The sequence below is a fragment of the Andrena cerasifolii genome, chromosome 2 (assembly GCF_050908995.1).
Source record: "Andrena cerasifolii isolate SP2316 chromosome 2, iyAndCera1_principal, whole genome shotgun sequence".
NCBI lineage: Eukaryota > Metazoa > Arthropoda > Insecta > Hymenoptera > Andrenidae > Andrena > Andrena cerasifolii.
The window spans coordinates 3,496,668-3,521,149 of record NC_135119.1 but is presented as its reverse complement, the minus strand read 5'-3'; the positions used below and the strand labels follow the sequence as shown (position 1 = coordinate 3,521,149).

General features: G+C 37.1%; 1 protein-coding gene and 2 long non-coding RNA genes across 3 annotated transcripts in view; 1 reads left to right on the top strand and 2 right to left on the bottom strand.

Moving 5' to 3' along the window:
• LOC143378569 (uncharacterized) overlaps window positions 1–24,482 on the bottom strand; it is a 123,903-nt gene that overhangs the window by 46,005 nt on the left and 53,416 nt on the right. The gene's annotated exons all lie outside the window — the stretch shown is intronic.
• LOC143378560 (uncharacterized) lies at window positions 70–9,936 on the top strand. The gene is made up of 2 exons (XR_013088290.1): window positions 70–5,819; window positions 6,070–9,936. It is a non-coding gene; the product is annotated as an uncharacterized LOC143378560 (long non-coding RNA).
• LOC143378525 (uncharacterized) overlaps window positions 16,014–24,482 on the bottom strand; it is a 29,872-nt gene continuing 21,403 nt past the window's right edge. Inside the window, exons 3-4 of the mRNA XM_076830351.1 lie at window positions 17,758–17,957; window positions 16,014–16,472 (exon numbers count right to left, since the gene is read on the bottom strand). Of these exons, the coding sequence (XP_076686466.1) occupies window positions 16,221–16,472; window positions 17,758–17,957 (452 nt within the window). The 3' untranslated portion in view covers window positions 16,014–16,220. The remainder of the gene's footprint in view (window positions 16,473–17,757; window positions 17,958–24,482) is intronic.

The following is a 24,482-nucleotide window of genomic DNA, read 5'->3' as shown; positions in this document are numbered from 1 at the left end:
TTAAAGATTACTAAATCTTATAAAAACCCTTAATGAATCTGTATCCATTACTTGATTACACGAGGTGTTCAATTTTCACAATCGTAAGTTTGTGCAATTATACGGGCTAATTTTACATCAATTTTCATTGGTAGCTATAACAAGAGGAAGAGTGGAAATTAATGGGAAAACGTGCTGAAGATTATATTGAAACAATAAAAACTATATTTACAAGGTGGCTCTTCTTTCCAAAAAAAAAAACATATTTGTATATCAGCTGTATGGTTAAATTTCGAGCATGTGTTTAATATCTTTTTATTTCTATCTATGAGTTTCATTAATTGCTTAAATTTGTCTGTATAATTATGTATCACTTAGTATGCAATTCATTAGAGTAGTCCTAGTAATTCCGCAATTATTGAACTTACTCGTCGATTTGTTGGGATTTGATATGACATCGTTGCTAATCGAATGACTGTCGTGAGTGGCAACCATCCGTCCAAGGGCTGTAGTAGAGACGAGAGTTAAATGTTAAACATTACCTAAAATGAAAAGAAGGATGGAAGAAGGTGAGAGAGGAACATTTTCTGTCGACCCTCCTTTTTCATGATAGGGCAAAAAACATGTCAGTGGGAACAAGAAACTCGCATCTTCGTAGAAGTCATATCACTTTTCATGAGAATCATTCAACGATCCGTAATATACATATTTATTACTTATCTCCATTGTATCGAAATGACGATTGCGAAATCGCGAGGACGATTAATTCGTGTAGATCGTTCGTTTCCTGTCACTGACGCCAACGTTTAAATAATAGTGTTTAAACTTTAAAGCATCGTTTATGTCGTTAAATTGGACAGCTAAATGATCAACTAGGAACAGTATATATATATATTCAAAGGAAATGTTTTTAATCGAACAAAATCTCGTGCAGTTTTTAGAAATTTAAGAGTACAGTTTATGGAACATGAAGAATTATTTAAGTCTGTATGAAAAAGTAAACATAGAGCTTCATTCTAATGATAACATAATAGCAAGTTGCATTGAGAGAGTGCTATAGAAAACAGTACTGCAAGGAAATGGTTTTGGCTTCTGCATGATATGTTCTACGAAAACAATAATTCCATGATGCGAATCTCTTAAATTATTTAAATGGCTATTAATTTCACAGATTTATAACAGGTAATAGGAAATGTATATCAGCCATTCCAAATTGAGTGAAGCATTTGGTAAAAAGTTTTTTAAGAGATAAAACTTCTTTCCACGTTTTATTTACTTCGTTGTAAAATGAAATATTTGTTTTCAGTTAAAATAATGCATGGTGCATCCATTAGCCACCATTTAAACATGAATTAAAATTGAACTTAAGGTTTATTAAATTCTCAGTTTATTTAACTTTATCCTGAATATTTAATTGGATTCCTGACTAATTAACTTCCACTCCTTTTATTGAACAATCATTGTCAATATCAGTTTCGAGTACTTTTCTTTAACACTCTGTAGAACACCAGAAAATTCTATCTAATCCAGGCTTCTCAAAGCAGCTTGAAAAAAAAGCAAATTACACAACAAGATACCTTCTTACATAATTCTTTACCGAACTATGTAAATGATCTGCGTTGCCAATGGTAAAGAATAAAGTCACATTAGAATCGAAGTTAGAAAACGTTGAGCGATGACACTGTGAGAACGAGCCAGAGGATCCGATCGTCACTTCCAGTACTTAGAGTCAGATTTTCTCGACGATATAAAGCCGGGAATCCACCGAGAAGCTAAGCTAAGCTATGCTATGCGATGCCATGTTTTAGCTTAGCTTCTGGTGGAAACGGTCCCGTAAGAATGTATTCGAGCTAATTTTTTTAAATCGTAGCATGGCGTAGCGTAGCATCCCGTAGCGTAGCTTAGCTTCCCGGTGGATTCCCGGCTTAAAGGCATGTACTTAATTTTGTATTTACGACAAAGAGAAAGACACATGCGTGCACAAATTGTAGATGTTTAGGAGCGACAGGGAAACCGATTGCTGTCAGCAGGGTCAAATGAATTCTCTCTATCGTGTTTCTCGTAGAACAGAAAATAAGCCCGAGAGGGTCTGAAATTAACTACATACTGTATTTTTGGAGAAATGTTTGTATATCGTTTAAGTACGTGTAACGGCTCGCACATTCTTAAAAATGATCGTATCGATCGCGAAAGCTTGATTGTACATGTATTAGAGACAAGATCGTCCGGCTGATTCAATGCATTTATCGATCCGTCGACGGGCATTGGTACCACGAACCTTGCGTCAGCCATGCTGCCGATCCTCACGGTAGGATTCAACGCAGCGTATGAAAATTTTCATGGGAGTAAAAGTGACGTCAAAATTCTGCCGATTTTGACGCTTCACCTGCTAGAATTCACAGAGAGATTGGTCCATTTTCCAATCCCAATTTTATGGAATGGCTGGCTTGACACGTTCGCTGTGGAATTTAATTTCACTGCTCCACAGTGTGTGCGGTTCGGTATAGGTACATACCTGTATCCTATACAGCATTCGAAAAAATCAGAAAGTATGCCCCATCGCTTCACTAACAAAGGTTGATAAATATAAAAGTTAGTTTCGCCACTGCATAAAAAAATATGATACTAAATGGATGTATATGCCCCAGGGATTGAAACTGTTCCGAAAATAACTGTTTCAAACAGTTATATCGGTTCTGACTGAAACAGTTGTGAAGAACCGATATTCTGAGTAACTGTTATAAGGAACCGAAATTTCTGACTCTATCGATTTCGGTTACGGTTCTACAGAACCGATATTATATCGGTTATAACGGTTCTGGAACCGTTATTAAATCGGTTATAACCAGGGTTGCCACCTTATCACCATATAAATCCCGGAGTGCAACACACTCCAACCCTGAGATTCTAATATAAACCCGGAGATGGAAAAAGCCAAAAAGATTTGTTCCCACATATCCGAAAAACAAATGTGCAATTCTTTTAAACTCAAACAATTCAGAATTTAGAAGTATCTGTTTTTTTTAATTAATAACTGTTATTGTATATAAAATTGGAGCCATTGTATAATATCACAATTTCTTATTATCTCTTTTTTTCTACAACCCGGAAATTTTTCTAGTAAGACCGGAGTCCGGAGATTTGCTTCAAAACCCGGAGTCTCTGGGCGAAAACCGGAGAGGTGGGAACCCAGTCAGAAATTTCGGTTCCATATAACAGTTATCCAGAGTATTAATTCTTCATAACTGTTTCAAGAACATATCACAACTGTTTTAAACCCCTGATATGCCCTTTATCACAGACAGAGTTGGGCGTTGTTCGGGATATACTTCCGAATGGCCCCAGTGGCCGATCGACACAAGGTTTCAGGGGAGGGGTGGGGAGGGGGTGTGGACCCTAAATCTGAAATTATAGCTTCGGGTATTTATTAGTTTCCGAAATATTAATAAAAAATTATTGTTAATTTTTTTACAAACTTTTTTTTAACTGCGTACACGTAGCCCTCACGGGGATCCATCCTCCCCCCTCCAATTTATTCTGCGGACAGTTGGCCGCGTTCCCCTTACCTCCGCGTGCTCCCCCACCCCCACCCCCACCCCTCCAGCGCCTAAAAGGCACGCGTATTTAGCTGAAATTCAAAGCCAAATTTCTCGAAAACGAAGCGCGATGTTAAAAAATTGTATTCTATATTTTCGGCTTATTTTGGCCTGTAAAATCACCCCCTCCCCCTAGAGTATTGACTATCAATAGAGTAATAGGTATCCACCCTGTATAATAGGATGGAGCGCATCCGCAAGTTTCTGGTTCAAATTCCCAAACTCACATCACGCGTGCCCCCCGCACTAATCTAGCCCCAAGTAATACTAATACCCGGAACAAGTTGAAAAGTGGAATGCGTTATGTCGGATTAAGTTAACAGACATACTAAAAGTTTTTTATTAATATCTCGGAAACTAATAAATTTCCGAAGCATCAGTTTTAGATTTTGGGTCAACACACCCTCCCCACCCTTACCCTCAAACTTCACGTCGATCGGCCACTGGGGCCATTCGGAAGTATAGCCGTTATTCGAGTAAGTTTTTCTTCGAATAAAATATCGAATAAATTCTGGTTCGAATGATATTCGAAGAAAGATCACGAAACAACGAAGTTATTTGCGAAGAAGGGATACTTTTTTCGTAGAATAAAATCTTGAGGAATTATTCCTTATTCGAAACAAAATTTGGCCTACTCTGCCGCAGCGAACGTGTTAAGATATTCGTGGGGTGTACGCTGCTTGACGTGTACTACCAGGGAATATGGATATCAAAGAAATTGTAGCAAGGTATAACTGATATTATTACCGACGAATATTTTTATAACGCTTTGCGATGGATGAACAAGATATTAACTAAGGGAATTGCCAATCAATTGCCAAACGCAATAGAGTATTATAGAAAGATAGGAGTCTGTATAATGGTATTTCATGTTTGTCCTGTTGTAGCGGTTTTATAATGTACTAAATACGATAGAACATCGTTAAACGTAGTCATACATTTAGGAAATTAAAACGCACGGGTACCAAGCACGATGGATCGATAAATAATTGACCAGACCACTGCAGTTTCCAATCCATCGAATTTCTTTGTTATATACTATGCTATACATGTGTGTGCATACCTATACTCGTGAACGTATTATTGGTGTTTCTCGTACAGCAGATAATTACGAAGTCGCCAGATCAATCGAATTCACTTACAAAACCGCACAGTCCGCATGCTTCCCTTTTTCTGAAAGTGATGTTCGTCCAGTAGTAAATTCTTTGGATCCGAAACCATTGTCATTAGTTTTTATTTTTTTAAGTAGGTATTCGATGAGTCGAAGCTCGATAAACATTTTATGTTGCATCTGCCGTGCTATCAGTATTGAATTATTCTCACGTAAAGCAAAGTGGAATATTTTAAAGTGCATTGGAGGAAAAGTATTGTCCAATGTAATATACTATTATATTACTGGTAAAAGGTTTTGATAAAATTTTTAATCAACACTGACCAAATGTTTCGTGATAATAATAAGTATTACTGCTTCTATCATGGCAACGAAGGAACATAATGTTCTGTGTTTTTAATCTTCGGCTGATAAAACCATCCTTTCCGCATTCGCAGAGGTTGATTTTTGAAAATCCAGAACGAATATGGTATTAAAGAGCGTAAAGGGCTAACCGTAACGTAGATACCCATTGATTTTCAAGAGTACATAATGTGACTGATTGTACAACTTTTGTTTATTACTTCAAAAGAATCTACATTTGCAGAAAATGATTTCAGAGTGGGGAGAAAGGACTATAATTCGTTTTTACGACTCTAGCCTGGTAAATTTTTGTTAAAATTAATTCTTTTAGTGCCTTTGACAATCGTACGGAGCTTCGCATTGTATTTCTAATCAAATTCTTCGAAATAGTTTCGCAGTGTCTCATAATATTAAAATTTCAACGTCATAAAAAATGCTCAAACAACTGTGATTACATTAATTTTGAGAATACACATTTTACTGGCTGTACATTTTTTCCAAACATTTATGTACCTATAGGTACCTATCGCTGTCTCAAATTGCAAGAAACCGAAATTAATAATCGCTGAGATACTTGGTACCAGTCTCACAAGCATTGGAAAAAATTAGCTACTTTCGATTATAAAAACTTCAGGTCAAATAATGGCCCAAATGAAATATCAAATTTCTATCATCCATGTGATACCATCATTTTGTGCAGATACTTTTTGTCCATTACTAGCACTAATAATTACGTGTTAATAAAAAAATACTTCGTTTGTACATGCTCGGCGATTGACTAAACCAGGGGTGTCGAATTAGCGGCTCCCGAGCCGCAGAGGCTCCTTCTCCTCTCCGCCTGCTCCGCAGAGCCGTAGGAGAACGGCCCCCTCCACATCTACTTCACTCTGATGAATTTCTCCTCCCGGTGCCGCACTCTCTCCCTGCCGGGTCTCGTGCAACGCCTGGAGAAAAATAAGTGGGGGAACCGGCTGACCCGGGGCCCGACTCGTGCGGCTCTCGGAGTGGGGAAGTTCGACACTCCTGGACTAAACCATTCAGGCAATGAAATCGCCCGTAGGAAAGATCATACGTTTAATTATTGTTATATTATGATTCCAGTATAAATGTTCATACTGCTTTCGTTGAATGAAAGTCACGACGATTCCGTGAATTATCTTTTCTTGCTCAGGTTCTCGGTACATTTACAATGTAACGCATAAGTAATTAGGACATTTATACCGTTGTCTGTGTAAGTGTGCTTCCGTAGATACCACGATCATTATCAGCGTAACGAAACATAATGTAAAATCGATCTATCTGTAAGTTTTGTTATATACTACGATAGGCACTGCAATATTTCTCTGTATACAGCTTTTTGTATAAAAATTTTTACAAGCCACAATTCAAACTACCTGATTGATTCTGTCTCGGCAAAGGAAACATTAATGCATTACGAATGTTACTATTTTTGGTGATTATGATGCATACAAGGCTTGGGATAAATTCGATAGAAAATGTTACATGGCAAGTACGATGAAATGCATTGCGCAAGGCAGTGGCGGATTTAAGAAAAAAGGCCCAGGTGGCAAACGTTCTGAGAGGCCCATTTTTGGGGGAAAATGAAAAGGTAGTTTACTAAAAATGAGCTAAGTGTAGTAGTATGAAAAAAATGTAGTATTTGGATACCTATACCTAATTATAATTTTTTTTTTGGAGATGGGACCCTGCAGGGGCCTTCTGGGCAGGGGCCTAGGTGGTAACTGCTCATCAGCTGCCCTGTTAAATCCGCCACTGCCCCTTGCGTAGTTTTCTGTGGATGTCAATTATAATTACACACTGTTTCTTAATGAAACTTGAGTATTAAATTAATGAATAGCTAGGGAGGATTATTTTCTGGCACTGAAAATAACTTCGCGAATTTTACGAATTTCAACAAATCCTTTTAAACACGTATTCCTAAAAGGTTGAACATTCGAAAAATGAAATAAAAAAAATCGACTTTTACGCCGTCGCGAAAGGGTTAAATAAACTGTATTTACAAGCTATTCGCATATTTTCGAATGCTGATTAAGGTAATTGAATGGATATTACAGCTAATTTTTTTTTATTAAGCATGCAACTACTTAGGTAGCTGATGAACCCTTAACCTTAACCGTAAGACTCCTGCAGAATTATTTTTCCTATATTTCCCTTCTTTTCATTGACCTTGTTTCATATCATGTTGTGTCATGAAGAAAACTCTCAGTGCTTTTGAACAAAACATGCAAAATCACCTTTTCAAGTATGTCATAAAGTCACTGATAACTCCAGTATATCTTAAACATAAATTTAGGCTTGACAATGTCCAATTAGGAAAGAGGAGTCTGCGAGACTCCATGTCACCGTTTATGTCACAAAGGGAGACGTCACCAGTTAATCAGCAAAATACTCACAGCTAGTTAGAAAATAATTGTATGAGAAAGGACTTATGTATTTAATAAGTGTTTAATAGTATGTACAAGAAAGTAGACTATTGTTCGTTGGGCTGTATAAGTGAATGTCTTGAAATGCCATCTTACAGTGTATTGTAGAAGCTGCAGGAAAAAAATAAACCTAAACCTACTCACAGCTACCATTTTGGCAATGGTAACTTGAACACTATATAGTACTACACATGTTCTTTCTGCTTAGCTTGTCACTTTGTAATATTTCACTTCTACAATCACCAGTCACATTGCTCATAATGTATTTTTGAAAGCATTCTTACAGAAACAGGAACGATGGCTCCTAATATAAATTTAAAAATTTAATTTGTGACGCTAAGTACTAAGAGCCATTACAATACCAAAACGTCTTGTAAAGTCCTCAGTTTCAGATATCTCTAGATAAATATATTTACGTATAAAATGATGAAAAATAGTTTATTTACAGAAAATAATACCAGGTGTATTTTGCTGACGATAGTTTTTATAAAGCCATGGAACATTTTCTCCCTTTCCATAAGAATGGAAAAACTATTTTCAAAACTATTTAAATTTCATAATTTAAGATATTTATCTTAAATTATATTAAAAATCATTCTACATAATGCAGTAACAGACGACATTAGACTAAACTGTTATACAATTACTTATTCGATACAAAATATTTGTTCACGTTTAATCATTGGTTCGAGACAGAATTTTCGTGAATCCCATTTAAAGTTAACCTCTTAATCTTTTAGTACGACGATTTTGGATATTTATACTCGACAAATTTGTATCTCGATTAAATGTATTTAATATTTATACGATTCCAATGAAAACCTGAAATTGTAAAAAGCTGTACCGATGAGGTTATTAGCCACGTGTCGTGTAATCCCAGCATAACAAACGTTTCCAGTTACACAATGCTCGACTTCAGCACTAACAAATGAAATGTTCGTCGCATTTCTCGCGGAATACAGTGGAACGAGAGCATTTGTACGTTACAAAGGCACAAAACATTTGTATAAAATTTTAGGTAAACGATGTAAAATCGAGCTTGGGAGCATGCAGCGTGAAATTTGCGTCGTTATTATTATGATAATACGTTATTCTGTGATAGATCACTATTTTCGAACGAGAATGCAAAATTCAATGGAAGCGAGTTCCAAGGATCCTTGATACGTACTCGTGGATGATTAATTAATTTGTAACGATTATCGGTTCGTGCCAATTGCTTTTAGTCGATTAATTAAACACGAATAATTGATGTCGACATAAGGCTATTGTTGTATGATAAATGAATTAATTATTAATTAATTATAAGCAAACAAACGCGCAATGATACGCGATGTTGTACATAATACTATATTTAATATGGAAAAGTATACACATTTATATTTTTTAAACGGTGCGCTCAAATCACAGATTTCGAGTCTTGCGAAGCGTGCTTGATGTTAATGCCTGCGATCAACTGAAAAATATCGAACAAAAATGTATGTACTTGCAATTAAATATGATTGTTATGCTATAGGAGGTTTAGTATAGAGCGCTGTATGTATCAAAATGAAGTGTTTTAAACAATTTTGAATTTCATTATCAAAAAACATTTTTTCCATGTGTAAAATTGTTTAGAGAGAAATGTAAAATAGTTTGGTAGATACCTGTAAAAGATTGAAATCTAAGTTCCAGTCAGAACCAAAATTACCAAAATTTTTTAATACATACATGTATCAACAGTTTCGTTCAATTTTAGTTTTTCCACCATATAATATAAGTTAGTACTTACTATATTACTCACTAAAAGATTTGATAACTCATTTCAAGTATTATTCTTTAACGAATCGTATGTTCTATTCGTAGGTACTCATTTAATAGATTTTCACTAGTTTTGTACGAGTATGTTAATACCTAAACAACTGAAGACACTATACGTTTATTAATAACAAACACATTCCCTTCATATTCACATGCGAGGTCAGTAAATGAAGAATAGAGAGTGAATAAATTAAGTCAGTACATCATTTAACATTTCTTTTCGCAGATAGACATGAAGCATTATGCTTCGACTAAAGTCCTGTTCAAAATTTCATACTTTAGGTTCGTAGGTTTCTGTTGAGCACGCTCCGTTGCATTTCTCCCCCCGCGAAGAGCAAGAATTGAGATTTGCGTGCGCAAAGAAATCATGTATGTATACCATTGTAAGCCTACTTTTTCTTTTGTAAATATACAATTTTATACCAGCTGCAAGGACAGCGGACGCAACAGGGTGGTTCTGCGAATTAGCCAATCTGAATAATCCTCGGCACGATTCGTAAAACCACCCTTGCTACTTTTGTCTTAACAATATCATGAAACATGTTAGTATGTGTCTGAAGAATTGTACAGCGTGCAAAGCACGATGGGACACGGGTTGTCTCGCAAAAAAAAAGAAAAGAAAAAAGGACAAAGTATGTGTGCATAATAAACATGGTTCTTCCAATAATATTGCGTCAGTTCTTGCCCTCCTTTTGTGCAGTGTAATAGCACTAGTTTACAGCCGATTTGTGCAGCAGATGCCACTATTTTTTCTTATGTAAAATGCCCCGCTGATTCCGAAAATCAGGTTTAAAAAGTTGTCTATAGATACGTTTTCGAGATATCGACAGGTGAACTTTTTACCTGTCTGTCAATAAGGTGGTCACACATAATCGTGAATCTCTCGCGTTGCGAATGACCGATATGGTCGAAAATTATCTTAAATTAAAGATGATTGAATCACCAACAAATTTACCTGACAAAATTTTCTGATCGGTTCAGTAGTTCGGGTGAAATCGATGGAGATATGTGAAAAAGTCATTTTTTTCGACCGAAATTGACAAAGACAATTCATTTATCATCCGGGAAAAATCGAAATCGCAAAAATGGGCTCAGTTTCTCAGTTCTTACGTTGAGTCTGCACTTTTACGAAGAAAACAAGGTGCTACTGAAGAAAATCTATGCATAAACCCCGAAGCTAGAGACAATTACGTGAAAACACTAAAATTTCATTTTTTCTCGTTTTTTGTGTTTTTTTCTTCATTTTATTGTGTTATTTCAATTTTTATTAAATCTGTACATTTAAATCTGTACATACAATTTTGAAATGCCTATATTTTTGACAATTAGACCATGAAGGGGAAGGATAGAACTCTATTCTGTTTTTTCACATTTTTAAAATTGCGCCCGTTGTTAAAAAACTGCATTTGTTTAAAATAATTGCACAAAAATGGTTAAAAAAATTTGTTTCTGAAACTGAAATAATTTTTTCTCAAAACTTCAATGTCTTTTCTACAAATCGCCGTAAACCTCATCTCCATCCGTTTACTACTTCCATAGTTATAATTTATTGAAAAAAAAGTTAGCACTTACCTTCAAACAGCTGTAAAATCGACATTTTTCAAAATTGTCAAAAATCCTTCGAGATGTGTTTATATATCCCTAAAGACTACAACATATTCAAATTTCAGCCACATCCGAAATGTTACTCCAAAAAGTGTCCGATTTCGCGCGGAATGTCCCATAACTAACAAACAAAGCCTCAACCGCAATATCATTTTTCTTAATTTTCGTCTTATTTTGGTGTCTAGAATCGTCACTTAAGGGGAGAACCTGATTCAGGACGCTGAAAAAGGTGATTTTCGCGAACAGATGAATAAACTAGATATTTCTAGAAATTTAGGGGTATTTCGGAATAATATCCGAATTGTGAAATAGCGGGAAAAATAGAGCTTTTAATTTTTGCCCAAATTAAACAAACCGAAGTTTTTCGTAATTTTCATGAACTTACATTGTCGATGAATTAAAAAAATAAGAAAAAAGTCTAAAATTTACTAAATTGTAGTACTTTAAAGGAAAAGTTACAGTTTTGAGAACAAAATTTCGACGTTTAAATGCAAATATAGTTTAATTTAATTTTTTTATCAATTGAATGGTCATTATTTTACACTAAAAAGCCCTGTGAAATTCCACAGGTCAAATAGCTTTCTTGCTATCTCTCTCGTCAACTTAAAAAATGTTGTTTTGTAAAAAAGCATTTTATTATTTACAGTTTTCGGCCGGGCGCGTGTATACCTACTGTGCGACGCATAACAGACGCAACACTTCCGAAATATTTCGAATTTCACTCTGAAACTTTAGGAATATATTCTCTAAGAGTATTACTATCGAGTAAAGCAAAAAAAGAAAATCGAAAATTTCGACCCTTTAAAATAGGTTATCCCCTTAAATTTTCTCCCACGTGTAGCCGAACACCCTGTATAGACTATGCCACTGCTGGTCTTCAGTTTGAATCAGTAAAACCAACAAAACTTTAACGAGCACAGTCTTATTGGCAAATGCACCCAATTATAATGTATAGTGAAGATGTTCGGATAGAAAGTTATATTAATTAAAGTCAATATGGACTTCTGAGATGTCTGAGATGGAGAAATTAACAATCTCTGTCACAGAAATCTTGAATTTCAGTAAACAATATTTAAGTTTATATATCCAGCTTGAACCACCACGAGTGGTATCATTCATGGCAGAAAGAAGTCATGTTAAAAATGAAACGTTAAAGAATATTACATACTGATTTCCACATTTGAAATTTTTATTATTTACTTGTTACTTAAACATAACAATACCGATAACGATGCCTCGGATCAGAATATAGTAAAAAACTTTTCGATGCCTTCTTGGATTAAGATGTTGCATGTTCTGGTTATGTCCCCCAAAATTTGGGACACCCTGTATGTGCATATATCGACCGAATAAGATTAGAAGAATTTGTAAAAATACAATTATGTTCCTACTTTGTATTATATTTGTTATAAATACATTTGTTATTTTCGTGATACAAGATGCTCATAATTTTCGTGGTACACTAGTAAATCTACGCGTGTAACAGGATAACAACACGATTTAAGCTGGTGAATGTATTTATATGTATAGTATATCGATCGATTCTCAAAGTGGCGAAATATATCATTTTTATTTATTATCTCTTAGTTAATATACTATACACATAAAGCTCGTGTTTCCGTGCATCCTATTTAGTTGCCTTGACATGCATCTTGCGCCTGAAAACGTAAACAAATTCCTTGCTACAGAAATGGAATAGTCGTTTATTAATTATTCGGGCAAAAATCTCGAATATACTATAGTCGAATTAACGAAAGAAGGCGTCCGGGCGGCCCGTACGCCGGCGCGCGTGGGTCAGGAGAGACCCAATGCCTGCTCCGTACTTCGTGCGACGTTGCCACGTTGTGTAGCGGATCGGACGTCTCTTTCTATTTTCAAGCGAAACTGTGTCTCTCTCACTGGCTCGATAAAACAGATTCCTTCATCTACAAGTCACTCCACGCCAAATCGATCACATTTTTAGAGACTTTGATCAGAATGTAATATGTATTATGTGAATCACGTGAAATTATGGAAAGATTTCAGTCATTGTTTAACGGGTTTTGAACTTGATTACAAAATATAGGACTTTGAATTGTGCAATTTCTGCCTACGTTCGTGAAAAGATGCTGTACTTACGAGTTTCTATCTCGAAAACTATCCACAGCATTGCGTTAATCTTTCAGAATAAAGTTTCGAAATTGTAAAAGTATTTTTCATTTCATTTCCAACAGGAATTCGTTCCTTTAAACATGGCTTAAAAGTATTACTCTAGGACAGGCCTGTCCTTTACGGTGCAAATACCTCCTGAAGTTCTGGGACCCGAGCAACAGCCAAACGCGGGACTGTTACGTTGCTAACCACAGCATGGACTGCGGGAGAAGTGCATGAGTGTGCGTCTATGTAGGCTCGTACCACATAGACGTAGTAGGCTCGTACCACATAGACCCGCAGCCCATGCTGTGGTTAGCAACGTAACAGTCCCGCGTTTGGCTGTTGCCCGGGTCCCAGAACTTCAGGAGGTATAGTGCCTATCTGAGATATAGTGACTTAGGTGTGAAGTCCCTCAGCGGGGTCTTAGCCGACACCCTGCTGGGTACTTGCCGCTAAACGTGCCCCCCCTACTACCTCTTGCAGGACTGTATTTAGAGAAGACCAGGACAAAACCGGCGCCTTAGAGCCTTAGAGCCTTAGAGCTCTAGGTTATGTCCTGGTCTTCTCTAAATACAGTCCTGCAAGAGGTAGTAGAGGGGCACGTTTAGCGGCCAGTACCCAGCAGGGTGTCGGGTAAGACCCCGCTGAGGGACTTCAAACCTAAGTCACTATAGCTCGTATAGGCACTATACAGAGCCTGACATCAGACCCTGACGTCAGATGGGAAGCAGATCCCCAGCAGATCCCGCCGTTCGCCTGACACGTATAACAGCGCCATCTGGCGAACGGCAAGATCTGCTGCGGATCTGCTGTCCATCTGACGTCAGGGTCCTTGATGTCAGGCTCTGTACCTCAGAATGCAGCCTAATGCGGACACAGATGACTACGGATCTGACGTCAGGCTCTGCGCTCTCACGGCAGTCCCTGCTGCCAATCTGACGTCAGATTGCAGACATCTGGTTATCAGGGTAACTAGTCGAAAGTCATTGGCCAAGGCGTAGGGAGCCGCGTAGGGGAAGCACCAATCGCGAGCCTGGAGTAGCGGCAACGTCGCAAATTCTGGCCCCGGTCCCAAGGCGCCTCCTTTCGTTAATTCGACTATAATAGTTGGAGGTTCATTACTTTTCATTATAACATTAGCTTAAATGGAGTATTCCAGATGAGTCAATTGTTGCGATGACTCCGGGGCTGGAGACGGAGGTGCCGTAGCAGACATCGATGAAGACAAAGTAGTCGGTTTCGACTTCAATGGCGCCTTTGGAGGTAACGATCTCATTTTGTCACATGTCCTCATATTTGGTTCGGTCGATATGTTTCCACTGTGAGGGCGTCCTGAGCATCACAATTATGAACATCAAGTAAATTCCCATGCTTCTCTTTGTATATTTCCAGTTAGCTTTGAATAACAAATGCCAATGACTTTTGTACAGCAACTTACGAGTCGCAAGTACGTTGTACATGACTATAATAACCGACCCTTGGTAAAAATGTACTACCTTAACCACCTTGCGGATTAAGTGGGGAGCACTATTTAGGACGCTGAGAATAATGCGATTTTTAAGATTTTTTTTCTAAGAAACTCTTCAGTGGATCTTTCCCAAACTTTCAGGGTATTTTAGTTCCCATTCGAACAATAAAAAATATTTTTTTCGTTACAAAGTGGCCGGTAGAAATGGAGTTGCATTTTTGCGATTATGTTGTAGGCCCAATTATTCTCTGAAATAAAAAAAATCCAGGATTTTCTTATTTCTAATATAATTAAATTGTCAATGTACCTAATAAACGAAAACAAAAGTTAAAAATTGGCAAGTTGGTGGGACGTCAAAGAATAAGTTACGATTCTGCCCCAAATTTTTCGTACTATTTATGCAAAAAGAATTGTCTAATTTAATTTATTTATAAAAGTTTTAGGTCCATCTATGATGTAATTATACGAGAAATAAGAAAACACTTGGTTCTTTTGTTTCAGGGAAGAATTGGGGCCTCCAACATAATCGTAAATTTGCAATTCCGGCAGCTAGGCCTTACAAACGAGTTCACATATCTCCATTTCTACCGATCACTTTGTAAAGAAAAAATGAATTTTTACTGTTTGAATGCGAACTAAAATACCCTGAAAGTTTGGAAAAGATCCGCTTAACAGTCTCTTAGAAAAAAAATCCCAAAAATCACCTTATTCTTAAGGTCCTAAATAGAGCTCCCCCTTAACTCGAGTCTGACTTCGAGTAAACGAATGTGTGGTGCCGGAAAGGTCCACCCCGAGTCAAACTGGTAGTAACATTTTCCTTCATAACTTAGGAACCAGGCATCGTATTAACATGAGCCAAAGTGTTAGTGAAGTGAAATGACTGCTTTGTCCACGGTGCTGTGCACTTTCACGTGAAATTACATAAAATGTGTATACATTTGTTTTTGCCATCTATTTAAGTCTCTGACCCGTAATTTTCGACACGAGGAACTTCTTTATACCTCGATCGGTCATATAACTCTGAGCCATCCTATCTGCATGACAAGATTTTCTCAAGCAATGAAGAAGAAATTTACGTTTTCAAGGAAACGTTATATTTTATAATTATTTGAAAGTGCAGAAGCTTGTATAGGTACCGCGTAAATTAGAAAACACTGGAATCTGTATTCTGGAAGACTGAAAGGATGGGGGAATAAAAGACTATGTTTCATACGGGAGGCATTCATGAAACTAAAACATGAGAAAAAAATTAGCTGCTAGCTTTACCAGTTTCAAAGAACACATTTTACACGCCTATTCCTGTTTCCTTCGTACAGTTCTATTATAAAAATTCAATCGCTATAAATAATTAGTTTAAATAATTATTTTCGATTTTGCTAAACAGAAAAATTATGTTTTGATCAGTAAAGCATATTGAGCACTTAGAATCACTTTCTTGTAAGACTTATATGTTTTAAGATTTTATTTAAAAAGAACATCAATTTTGCTGCTGCGCCTCTTTTTGTAATTGTCTACAGAGCGGAATACGAATGAAAATTTTCTCAAAGGAAAATTCATCTTGACCAAACATTGTGACAGGATATTTTATTGTTAGGTATAGGTAGTGTTCTCAAAAGTTTGCCTATTTCGTAAATTTCAAACAATTTATGGATGTTCATTTTGCATTATGAACAAGAGAACTATCTGAGAAGAGCAACCCCGCCAACAATGAGTTTAAAGTAGTATACCTTGGCATTTAATAACTTTTACTTTCCTTTTAACTGGTTCAGCATTCTTGAGAAAATCCCTGGTGCGTTGTCTTCTGCAGGCTTCTTGTCTTCGTTGTCGTCATTATTGGGATGCCGACGCAAAATGCGACTCAAAGACCCTGCTCGAGGATGGAACAGCTTTTTGGGAGAGCCATCTTTATCTACAAGCTTGAGCATTCTACCCAAAGAGTTACTTTTGTCTTTCCTTGGAGGTTCCTGTGTGCAGTCCTCTACTGACTTAATCGGATTCTAATAAGAAAGATTAGAAGTAAAATTGATTAACAAATAAACAACGGTCTCAGCCACCATGGCATAGGTTCTAATAAACGTTCGAAATAATTAATACGTTGTGTTTCATAATACTTTTGGGATATCAATAATTAAATGGGAAATGAAGAAGTAGTACAGTACTAAATATAGAAATATTTTTATTCAATGCCCTGGTTGCATAAGATGTTGTATTAAATAATGATATACATTAATGTATATATGTGTAGGAACTGTGTGTTTTAATTTTAATGCAACTGACTAAGTACTTACACAGGCGCGCCAAAGCGTGTTCTACCCCTGTGCAGTCAGTTGCATTAAACCACACAGTTCTTACTTCGACGGAGAAAACGCGAGTGCAACACGCGGAGTATAAAACGTCCCTGTGTCTGAGGCCTCAATCAAATAATTTCCGACTTTAGTTTGCATTTGAATAAGCATCTCTTAAAATAATCCGAAAAATAATTTCTCATGTGGTGGTCTTTGAGGCGCAATGCTCGAAGTCAGAACAATTCAGTGATGAACGCTGTTAAAGTAAATAAAATGATTGTTTTACAATTTCACTATTCTACTTTACGTTATTAGTTCACAATAATAAACCATTGAAAAAAACTCAAAATCATGTTATTTTATTTGTAACAATTAACTGAAGAAAAATATTATTTTGAAAAAAATTATTGTGGTTTTGATGCAAAATAAGGTTACCCTTTCTACTTTGAGGCCTCAATCAAATAATTTCCGACTTTAGTTTGCATTTGAATAAGCATCTCTAAAAATAATTTGAAAAATAATTTATGATGTGGTGGTCTTTGAGGCGCAATGCTTGAAATCAGAACAATTCAGTGATGAACGCTGTTAAAGTAAATAAAATGATTGTTTTACAATTTCAATATTCTACTTTACGTTATTAGTTCACAATAATAAACCATTGAAAAAAACTCAAAATCATGTTATTTTATTTGTAACAATTAACTGAAGAAAAATATTATTTTGAAAAAAATTATTGTGGATTTGATGCAAAATAAGGTTACCCTTTCTACTTTACTATACCTATTTTAAAGGTAAAGTAGAAAGGGTAACCTTATTTTGCATCAAATCCACAATAATTTTTTTCAAAATAATATTTTTCTTCAGTATAGTAAAGTAATTCAAATCTTATTTTTTGTTTTGTATTGTAAATAAGTTTTGTAAACAATTCACGAAAATTAGTAGCTTTCAGGATGGCGTTACAGTACAAGTTCGCTATTGGTAGTAGTAAATCGCTTACCACACCACCATCTATGTTCAGGAATGATTTATTCCCAACGGGCGTTTGTGAACGTAGCTTAAACATTTTTCCCATTCTGTTAAGCGTGGCCATCTTCAATTTTCTGGCATCTTGTCTGACAGTCTCAGTCCTCGACAGTCTTTGTGTTAATTCTGGAGATCCTGCTTTCTCTTTGGAACAGATCTTTCCGTCGCTTGAACCTAACACAAACAAATTGAAATCATTTTAGTGTTGAAAGTGACGTTTCATCCTCGTAATAGCTGCTCTCCTTCAATAAGATATCATGAATCATTATTTTTTGCTTCAATTGTTCTTTACAGTAAGCTCTCGCTATGGGCGCGCGCTCGGGCTGGTGGCGAACGCTTAACGCATAGCGCCGACGATTCCGAGCCGTCGACAACGCGAGAGAGGGACAAAGTATCAACGTTTCTCTTTTTCGTAGGCCAGGCATGGGATGTAAGTGAACGCAGCGGCCGATTTTCGAAGGCAACGCCTCCTTTCTCCCGCCGCGCGTCTTAGCCTCCGCGGCGGCTAGGTTCGTGGAGCGCCTCAGGCCCGTACTATATGAACCGCGCGTGGCGCATTGGGGCGACACCGTATCAATAGGTTTCCACATCACGCATGGGGGTACTATCATCAAAGAAATGTTGTGCTGAAGATCGCACAGTTCTTCTTGATGCTCGAAGGCTTGTTCCTCGATTTTTGCGGTGAGGGGATTCTCAAAGAGAATTAGATCATTTCTGAGCGAATCGAAGTCAGTGAAACTGATCGATCTGATCTGTCACCGATCGAAGAATGTGCAAATAATTATCATTTCTTTGATGATAGTACCCCCATAGGTGATGTGGAAACCTATTGATACGGTGTCACCCCAATGCACCACGCGCGGTCCATATAATACGGGCCTGAGGCGCTCCACGAACCTAGGCCGCTGCAGGGGCCAAGACGCGCGGCGGGAGAAAGGAGGCGTTGCCTTCGAAAATCGGCCGCTGCGTTCACTTAAATCTCATGCCTGTCGAAGGCGACGGTAACGTCGTGTCGAGTCTTTCGTCCCCTCTCGTTCGCTCTCGGGTTCTCTGACTCTCGATCGAAGAATTCCAAGAAGTGGTGGGAACAGCGACGCACGCTTAAGCATTGTTGAGATGAGCGCATAGCGAGAGTTTACTGTGTTGAGTACTTGGTCAATTTAATTAACGTCAAGTGACATGAAGGGCGAATTTAGAAAGAAATTACGTTACAATAAAATTGATTCTCTGTATATACTCCCTGTCATTTAAGAAGGAACCTGCCGACCGACGAGTTTAGACCGATTCTGCGCAGGTTGACGCTCATTGGTGCCGGGAGAAGCCACTATTGGCTGTATCCCCACCAACGCTTTCTCGGAGCCAATGAGCTCATTCTGCATGCGCGAAACGGGTTCCTTCTTAAATGACTTCTGGTGTAGGTATCGGATGTGCATACAGGGTGTCCCAGAATTGAGAGACAATCCGGAACATGCAATATCCTGATGCAAGACATCCAGAAGTCCTTTGCCGTTTTGGGAGCTGGGGCTTCATTCTAGAGATATTAACAACTGAATGTTAGTAGTGGAACCTCCGGGCGCGGAGTTTAAAGCCGAAAGACCTGAGCACGGAGCAGTGACACCTAGCACGCACGCGCAGGAGGCACGCGTAGATACAGATCGATACAGACCCACGCACAGTAGAATCCGATCGCACTAGTTCAAACTGCGAAAATGGGTTAGTGGCGCTATCCCATCATGCTTCTTGCATCAGGATCTTGCATGTTGCAGATTGTCCCTCGATTTTGGGACAACCTGTACCTATATTATTTCGAACAACTTCAATACTGTCTTTTATTTGAATTATACATATACATAGGGTAAGTTCGGTATAGATCGACCACCGGGAGAGTTCAGCCAGTGTTGATAGTTTAAGACTGATGCAAGAGAGGGCGCTGTGTGTCACTGACACGAAACAAATGAATGCGCTTGTTGTTTATCTCACATTCACCATTGTCACAAACCCACATTTGAATTATAAGATACAGTTAAGACTTGATGCGAGGCTAAAAAGTATTAGACCAAGTTATAGTGCTGAAGATATTTGAAAAACAGGTAAGTTTATTTACACTCTTCCGATATTGGGGGATATAATATGCATAAAACTACAGTGTAACACCAACAATACGTATGTATTCGTTTTTAATTTTTTTTTATTAAGTGGTCGATCACTCCTTTGATTATGGGATAGTCCGACCACGTTAATGCGGGACCAGGAATCCGAACAGCGACGTAACCCTAACCCTTACCCGGTTAACTAAGGAAGGTTTCTGTAACCCATACTAACCGCGAGAGAACGGTTTTTAAATTCTAAAAAGAATCAAAGTAATCGGGTTAACCCGCTACGAGCAGGTTACTAGTAAAATAAGACAGTCTAGCCTAGACTAGACAGTCGCTTACAGCAAGTCAGTGATATGTGAATCTACAGGCAATACATATTCAGATAAAATGAAAACACAATGTTTAAAATATACGAGTATATAATCCATGCAGGATTGATTAATTTTAGAGGGTTGTTAGAAGCGGAATTTATACTTTATTTCTTAATCTTCAAGAATTACTCAGCCACAATATTTTTTTGCATTAATATCTACTACATCCGTGTACGCGTTTCGCCTTATAGCTTCCATTGTTTAATATTTTGTAGCATTCGAATATTTTCGATACCTAAGCTTTAGAAAATAGGCAGAGGTCCCGTAATCTGGTAGACAGTCGGTCTCGTACGTGCGGCAGGTACCACCGATGCACCGAACAACCGGGACGTAAACGCGCACTGTGGCGAACGGTGTGAGATTTTGGAAAAAAATCGGCCGACAGCGCAAATCGTGACCGATTTCAATAATTTTTTTTTTAAAATACTCGTAAAGGACTCAACAATAACGGAGCACTGCAATAAAAACCATATCTGTTGGTCTAATCTATAGAAAACACTATTTAGCATAAGATAACATAAAAACATAAATTATGCAGATTAAAGATATTAAAAATTAATTTTGGATAAATTTAGTATTAACTATAAAAAAATATACTTTACGTTTACAAAATTTATGTTTTAAATAAAGTATATAGCTGATTTAAATCTTATATTTTTAAATTATATTTAAATTCGATTAATTTTAATTTTATTTTTAATATATAAATTTAAAAATAATTTTTCAATAATTGTAATTCGGAGTAATTAGAATCGAATATTTTGTGGTAACTATTTTTATAATATAATTTAATAATATAAGATTTAAATCAGCTATATAGTTTATTTAAAACATACATTTTGTAAATTTAAAGTAAACTTTGTATTTTATAGTTAATATTAAATTTTCAAAAAATTAATTTTCAATATCTTTAATCTGCAAAATTTATTTATTTATGTTGTTATGTTATGTTATGCTGAGTACTTTGCGAGAATTTAAAAAAAATTATTGAAATCGGTCAAGATTTGCGCTGTCGAGCGATTTTTATCCAAAATCTGACACACTGCGTCGGCAAACGCTCGCGAATTCGGCGCGACCAAGTTAATCGTTCACCTCGCATATTTATTACTTTCACGTGCATGCATCACACTACCAAGTTGTCCGATATTGAAATAAAATTCATCTCTATTTGGAAACATGGTTACAACTATGTTTTTCACCGTATCAAGAGACACGGTAGTGTTCGCGCCAAGTATATATAGGTATATGCGCAGCGCGAGCACTACCGTGGCTATATTACGCCGAGCAGTTTTTGGAAAAACCCTGAGATTACTGAATCTCAATAACGGCTGATTCGATTAAGTTTTGAATGCTCTTAATGGATAGCTTGGGTTTGATTTACATAAGAAAAGTGTCTCCGTTTTGTTCCTACGTGCCTTATGAGCTGAGATAAATAAAACAAGACAACACACCACTGAGACAAGAAAGAAAGAAAAAGATTTTAATGCAATTTATACACATTTATTCAGTTTAGCAACACCAATTCGGAGAGCAGCGCCAAATATTTTGAATAAAATATTTATTCGTATTAATATATTTATTTGTATAAAAATATATCTGCTTAATATTATTTAATACATTTTGTTCTTTGTATAAATAGCCATTGTGATAATTGGCGCAATTTTTGTGTATCATTACTTTTGTAAAGTTAAATATAGCACATTGATAAATTTATATTAATTTACGACAATGTTTTTAAATAAGATTCTTTTTGATCGGATTATATACTTGGCGCTCTTTTTTCACTTTTTTTTTTAAAAGGTAATTTTGTGGGGTTACTGTAACCGCATTAACCCGGTAAAAGGGTTACGCGGGTTACAGATGAATTCTGTTACCCGATTAGGCGGGTTAGTCGACGATACGGCGTACCGAACCGGGTATGGGTTAGAGTTCGGTTCCCTGTGCGGGACAGTCCGACCGCATTAATGCGGGATAGTCCTCCCACGTTAATGCGGAACAATCCGACCACATTAGTTAAATATGCAGTGTAACTATCTCGAAAAATATGAATGGTACGAAAAATTGTTTCAAACGAAAGTTGTAAGATGTCGAGGGGGGCATAACATGTTCGTATTTTATATTTCTTATTCTTGTAACTGACATCGAGACGTTTTCTGAACACTACCTACATGTGTCCTGTTTGCTGTATTCGATAATATCGTTACAGATTAAGAAATGCCTACGATTTATAAAAGAAAAAGTGATAGAAGAGCTAAATGGAATGGCAACTGCTTAAAAAAGCAATAGAATGTGTTGAAAATGGTAGAACGGGTGTAAATGCAGCCGCTCGAAATTTTGGAATTCCTAAATCAACCCTAAAAAATAAGAGAAGAGAATTAGAAAGTCTCATACAAGAAACCAAAACAGACTTGGACCGTCATCATGCTAGGAGATGATGCAGAACTGGCACTGCTGTGCCACATAAAAACACTACAAAGATTTGGATTTGCACCAAATCGAAACTCCTTTAGAACATGGGCTTTTCAATTGGCGGAACAATTGAAATTGAAGCATGTGTTCAATAATGAAAACGAAAAAGCCGGGTATGATTGGCTAAATTCATTTTTACGGCGCCATCCTGACCTGTCCATCAGGAAAGCGGAGGGAATTTCTATCGCTCGGGCTACTGGTACGAATCGGGAGACTTTTAAACAATATTTTAGACTATTAGAACGAATTCTCACTCACAGTGGACTCCACGAGAAGCCTTCAAATGTTTTTAACATGGACGAGAACGGTTTGCAATTAAACAATCGGCCAACACACCTATTAGCCGCAAAAGGGTCTAAAAATGTATCGTCATTGACGTCGGGTGAGAAGGGCGAAACAATTTTGGTTATTGCTTGCTGCAATGCAGAGGGGACGTTTCTGCCACCCTACTCAATATTCAAGGGGAATAATATGAAGAAAGAATTTCTAGATGAAACGTCAGCTGGCTCGCAAATTGCCATGTCACAGAAATCGGCGTATGTCAGTTCTTCCATTTTTAAGGATTGGTTGAAATTACATTTTCTGCCTCGGAGGCCAGCGGCAACAGTGTTGCTAATTGTAGATGGCCACACTACCCACACCAATTCGGTGGAAGTGCTGGAGAAGAAATATTGTGAAGAGCATAACATAAATCTACTTTGTTTACCGAGTCACACGACTCACTATCTACTAGATAGGTGATTTTTTAAATCGTTGAAGAATAATTACTACGCGGCTTGTGTAATGTACTGACCCTTTGTTATCGTTTTTCTCTGACGTTCTCTGTAAATATGATTCACACTAACTACCCAAATGCTGCGTAAATGTAAATACTGCGTCATCCCTGCTACCCATCGTTATCTTAGCCAATGCGTCACCTATCCAAAATCCTGCAAGTCTGCCCTATCCCGTCATCCCCTCTCTTACATTCAGACACCTTTAAAACTCATCACAGTCCCTTATCGTACAGCATTCAATCCTCATATTGAAAAAACCGAAAAGAAAACAGAAATATAAACGAGAATTTGTTCTCTAAAAATTCAGACCCAATTGTGCAAAAAAAATCGTCCAAATTTAATTCCCTATATTAAACAGTACCTACTGTATAAAACTAGTTGGAATCCATGTTTTTCTACCTTGATGGATTTTAACTGTTTCGTATGGCATTTCGAAATGCAAACGCGCAGATACATATACATGTACAAGTGGTCCTGAGTGGTATTAATATGCACTTTAGGGATTATGCTTGATTTCCCAGAAAACGATGATGAATATGTTGAATATTGATTTGTGCCAATTAGCAGCATAGATCAGGAATCTCTAGATATTAATAATAATTATTCGAAAGAGTGTATCTGCAACTTTCGCTCAAGGCTGCCGTCTCATTTTTTTTATGGTCAGGATCGATCGAAGCGTCGCATGTAAACAGACGGACCCTAATGAAACTACTGCGGTCGATAAGAAGAAATTCTACAGAGGCGACATCTCCAGGTACTCTATGTAGACGAATTTGTTACGCATAGTTGCCACATTTTCTGTTCTCTCCGTCTCTGCCGCGCTGTTGCCACTGTTCCTTCTATCGAGAAGTCTTGAAGGAATACGGCACGAGAGCTGCGTCTAGCGTCAGAGCGTCAGAGCCTCGCTGAACGTAAAGGAGGATAGCAATAATGAAAGATAGAGAAGTTAGGTTGTGAAGGTGGAAACATGTCAATGAAACAATACTA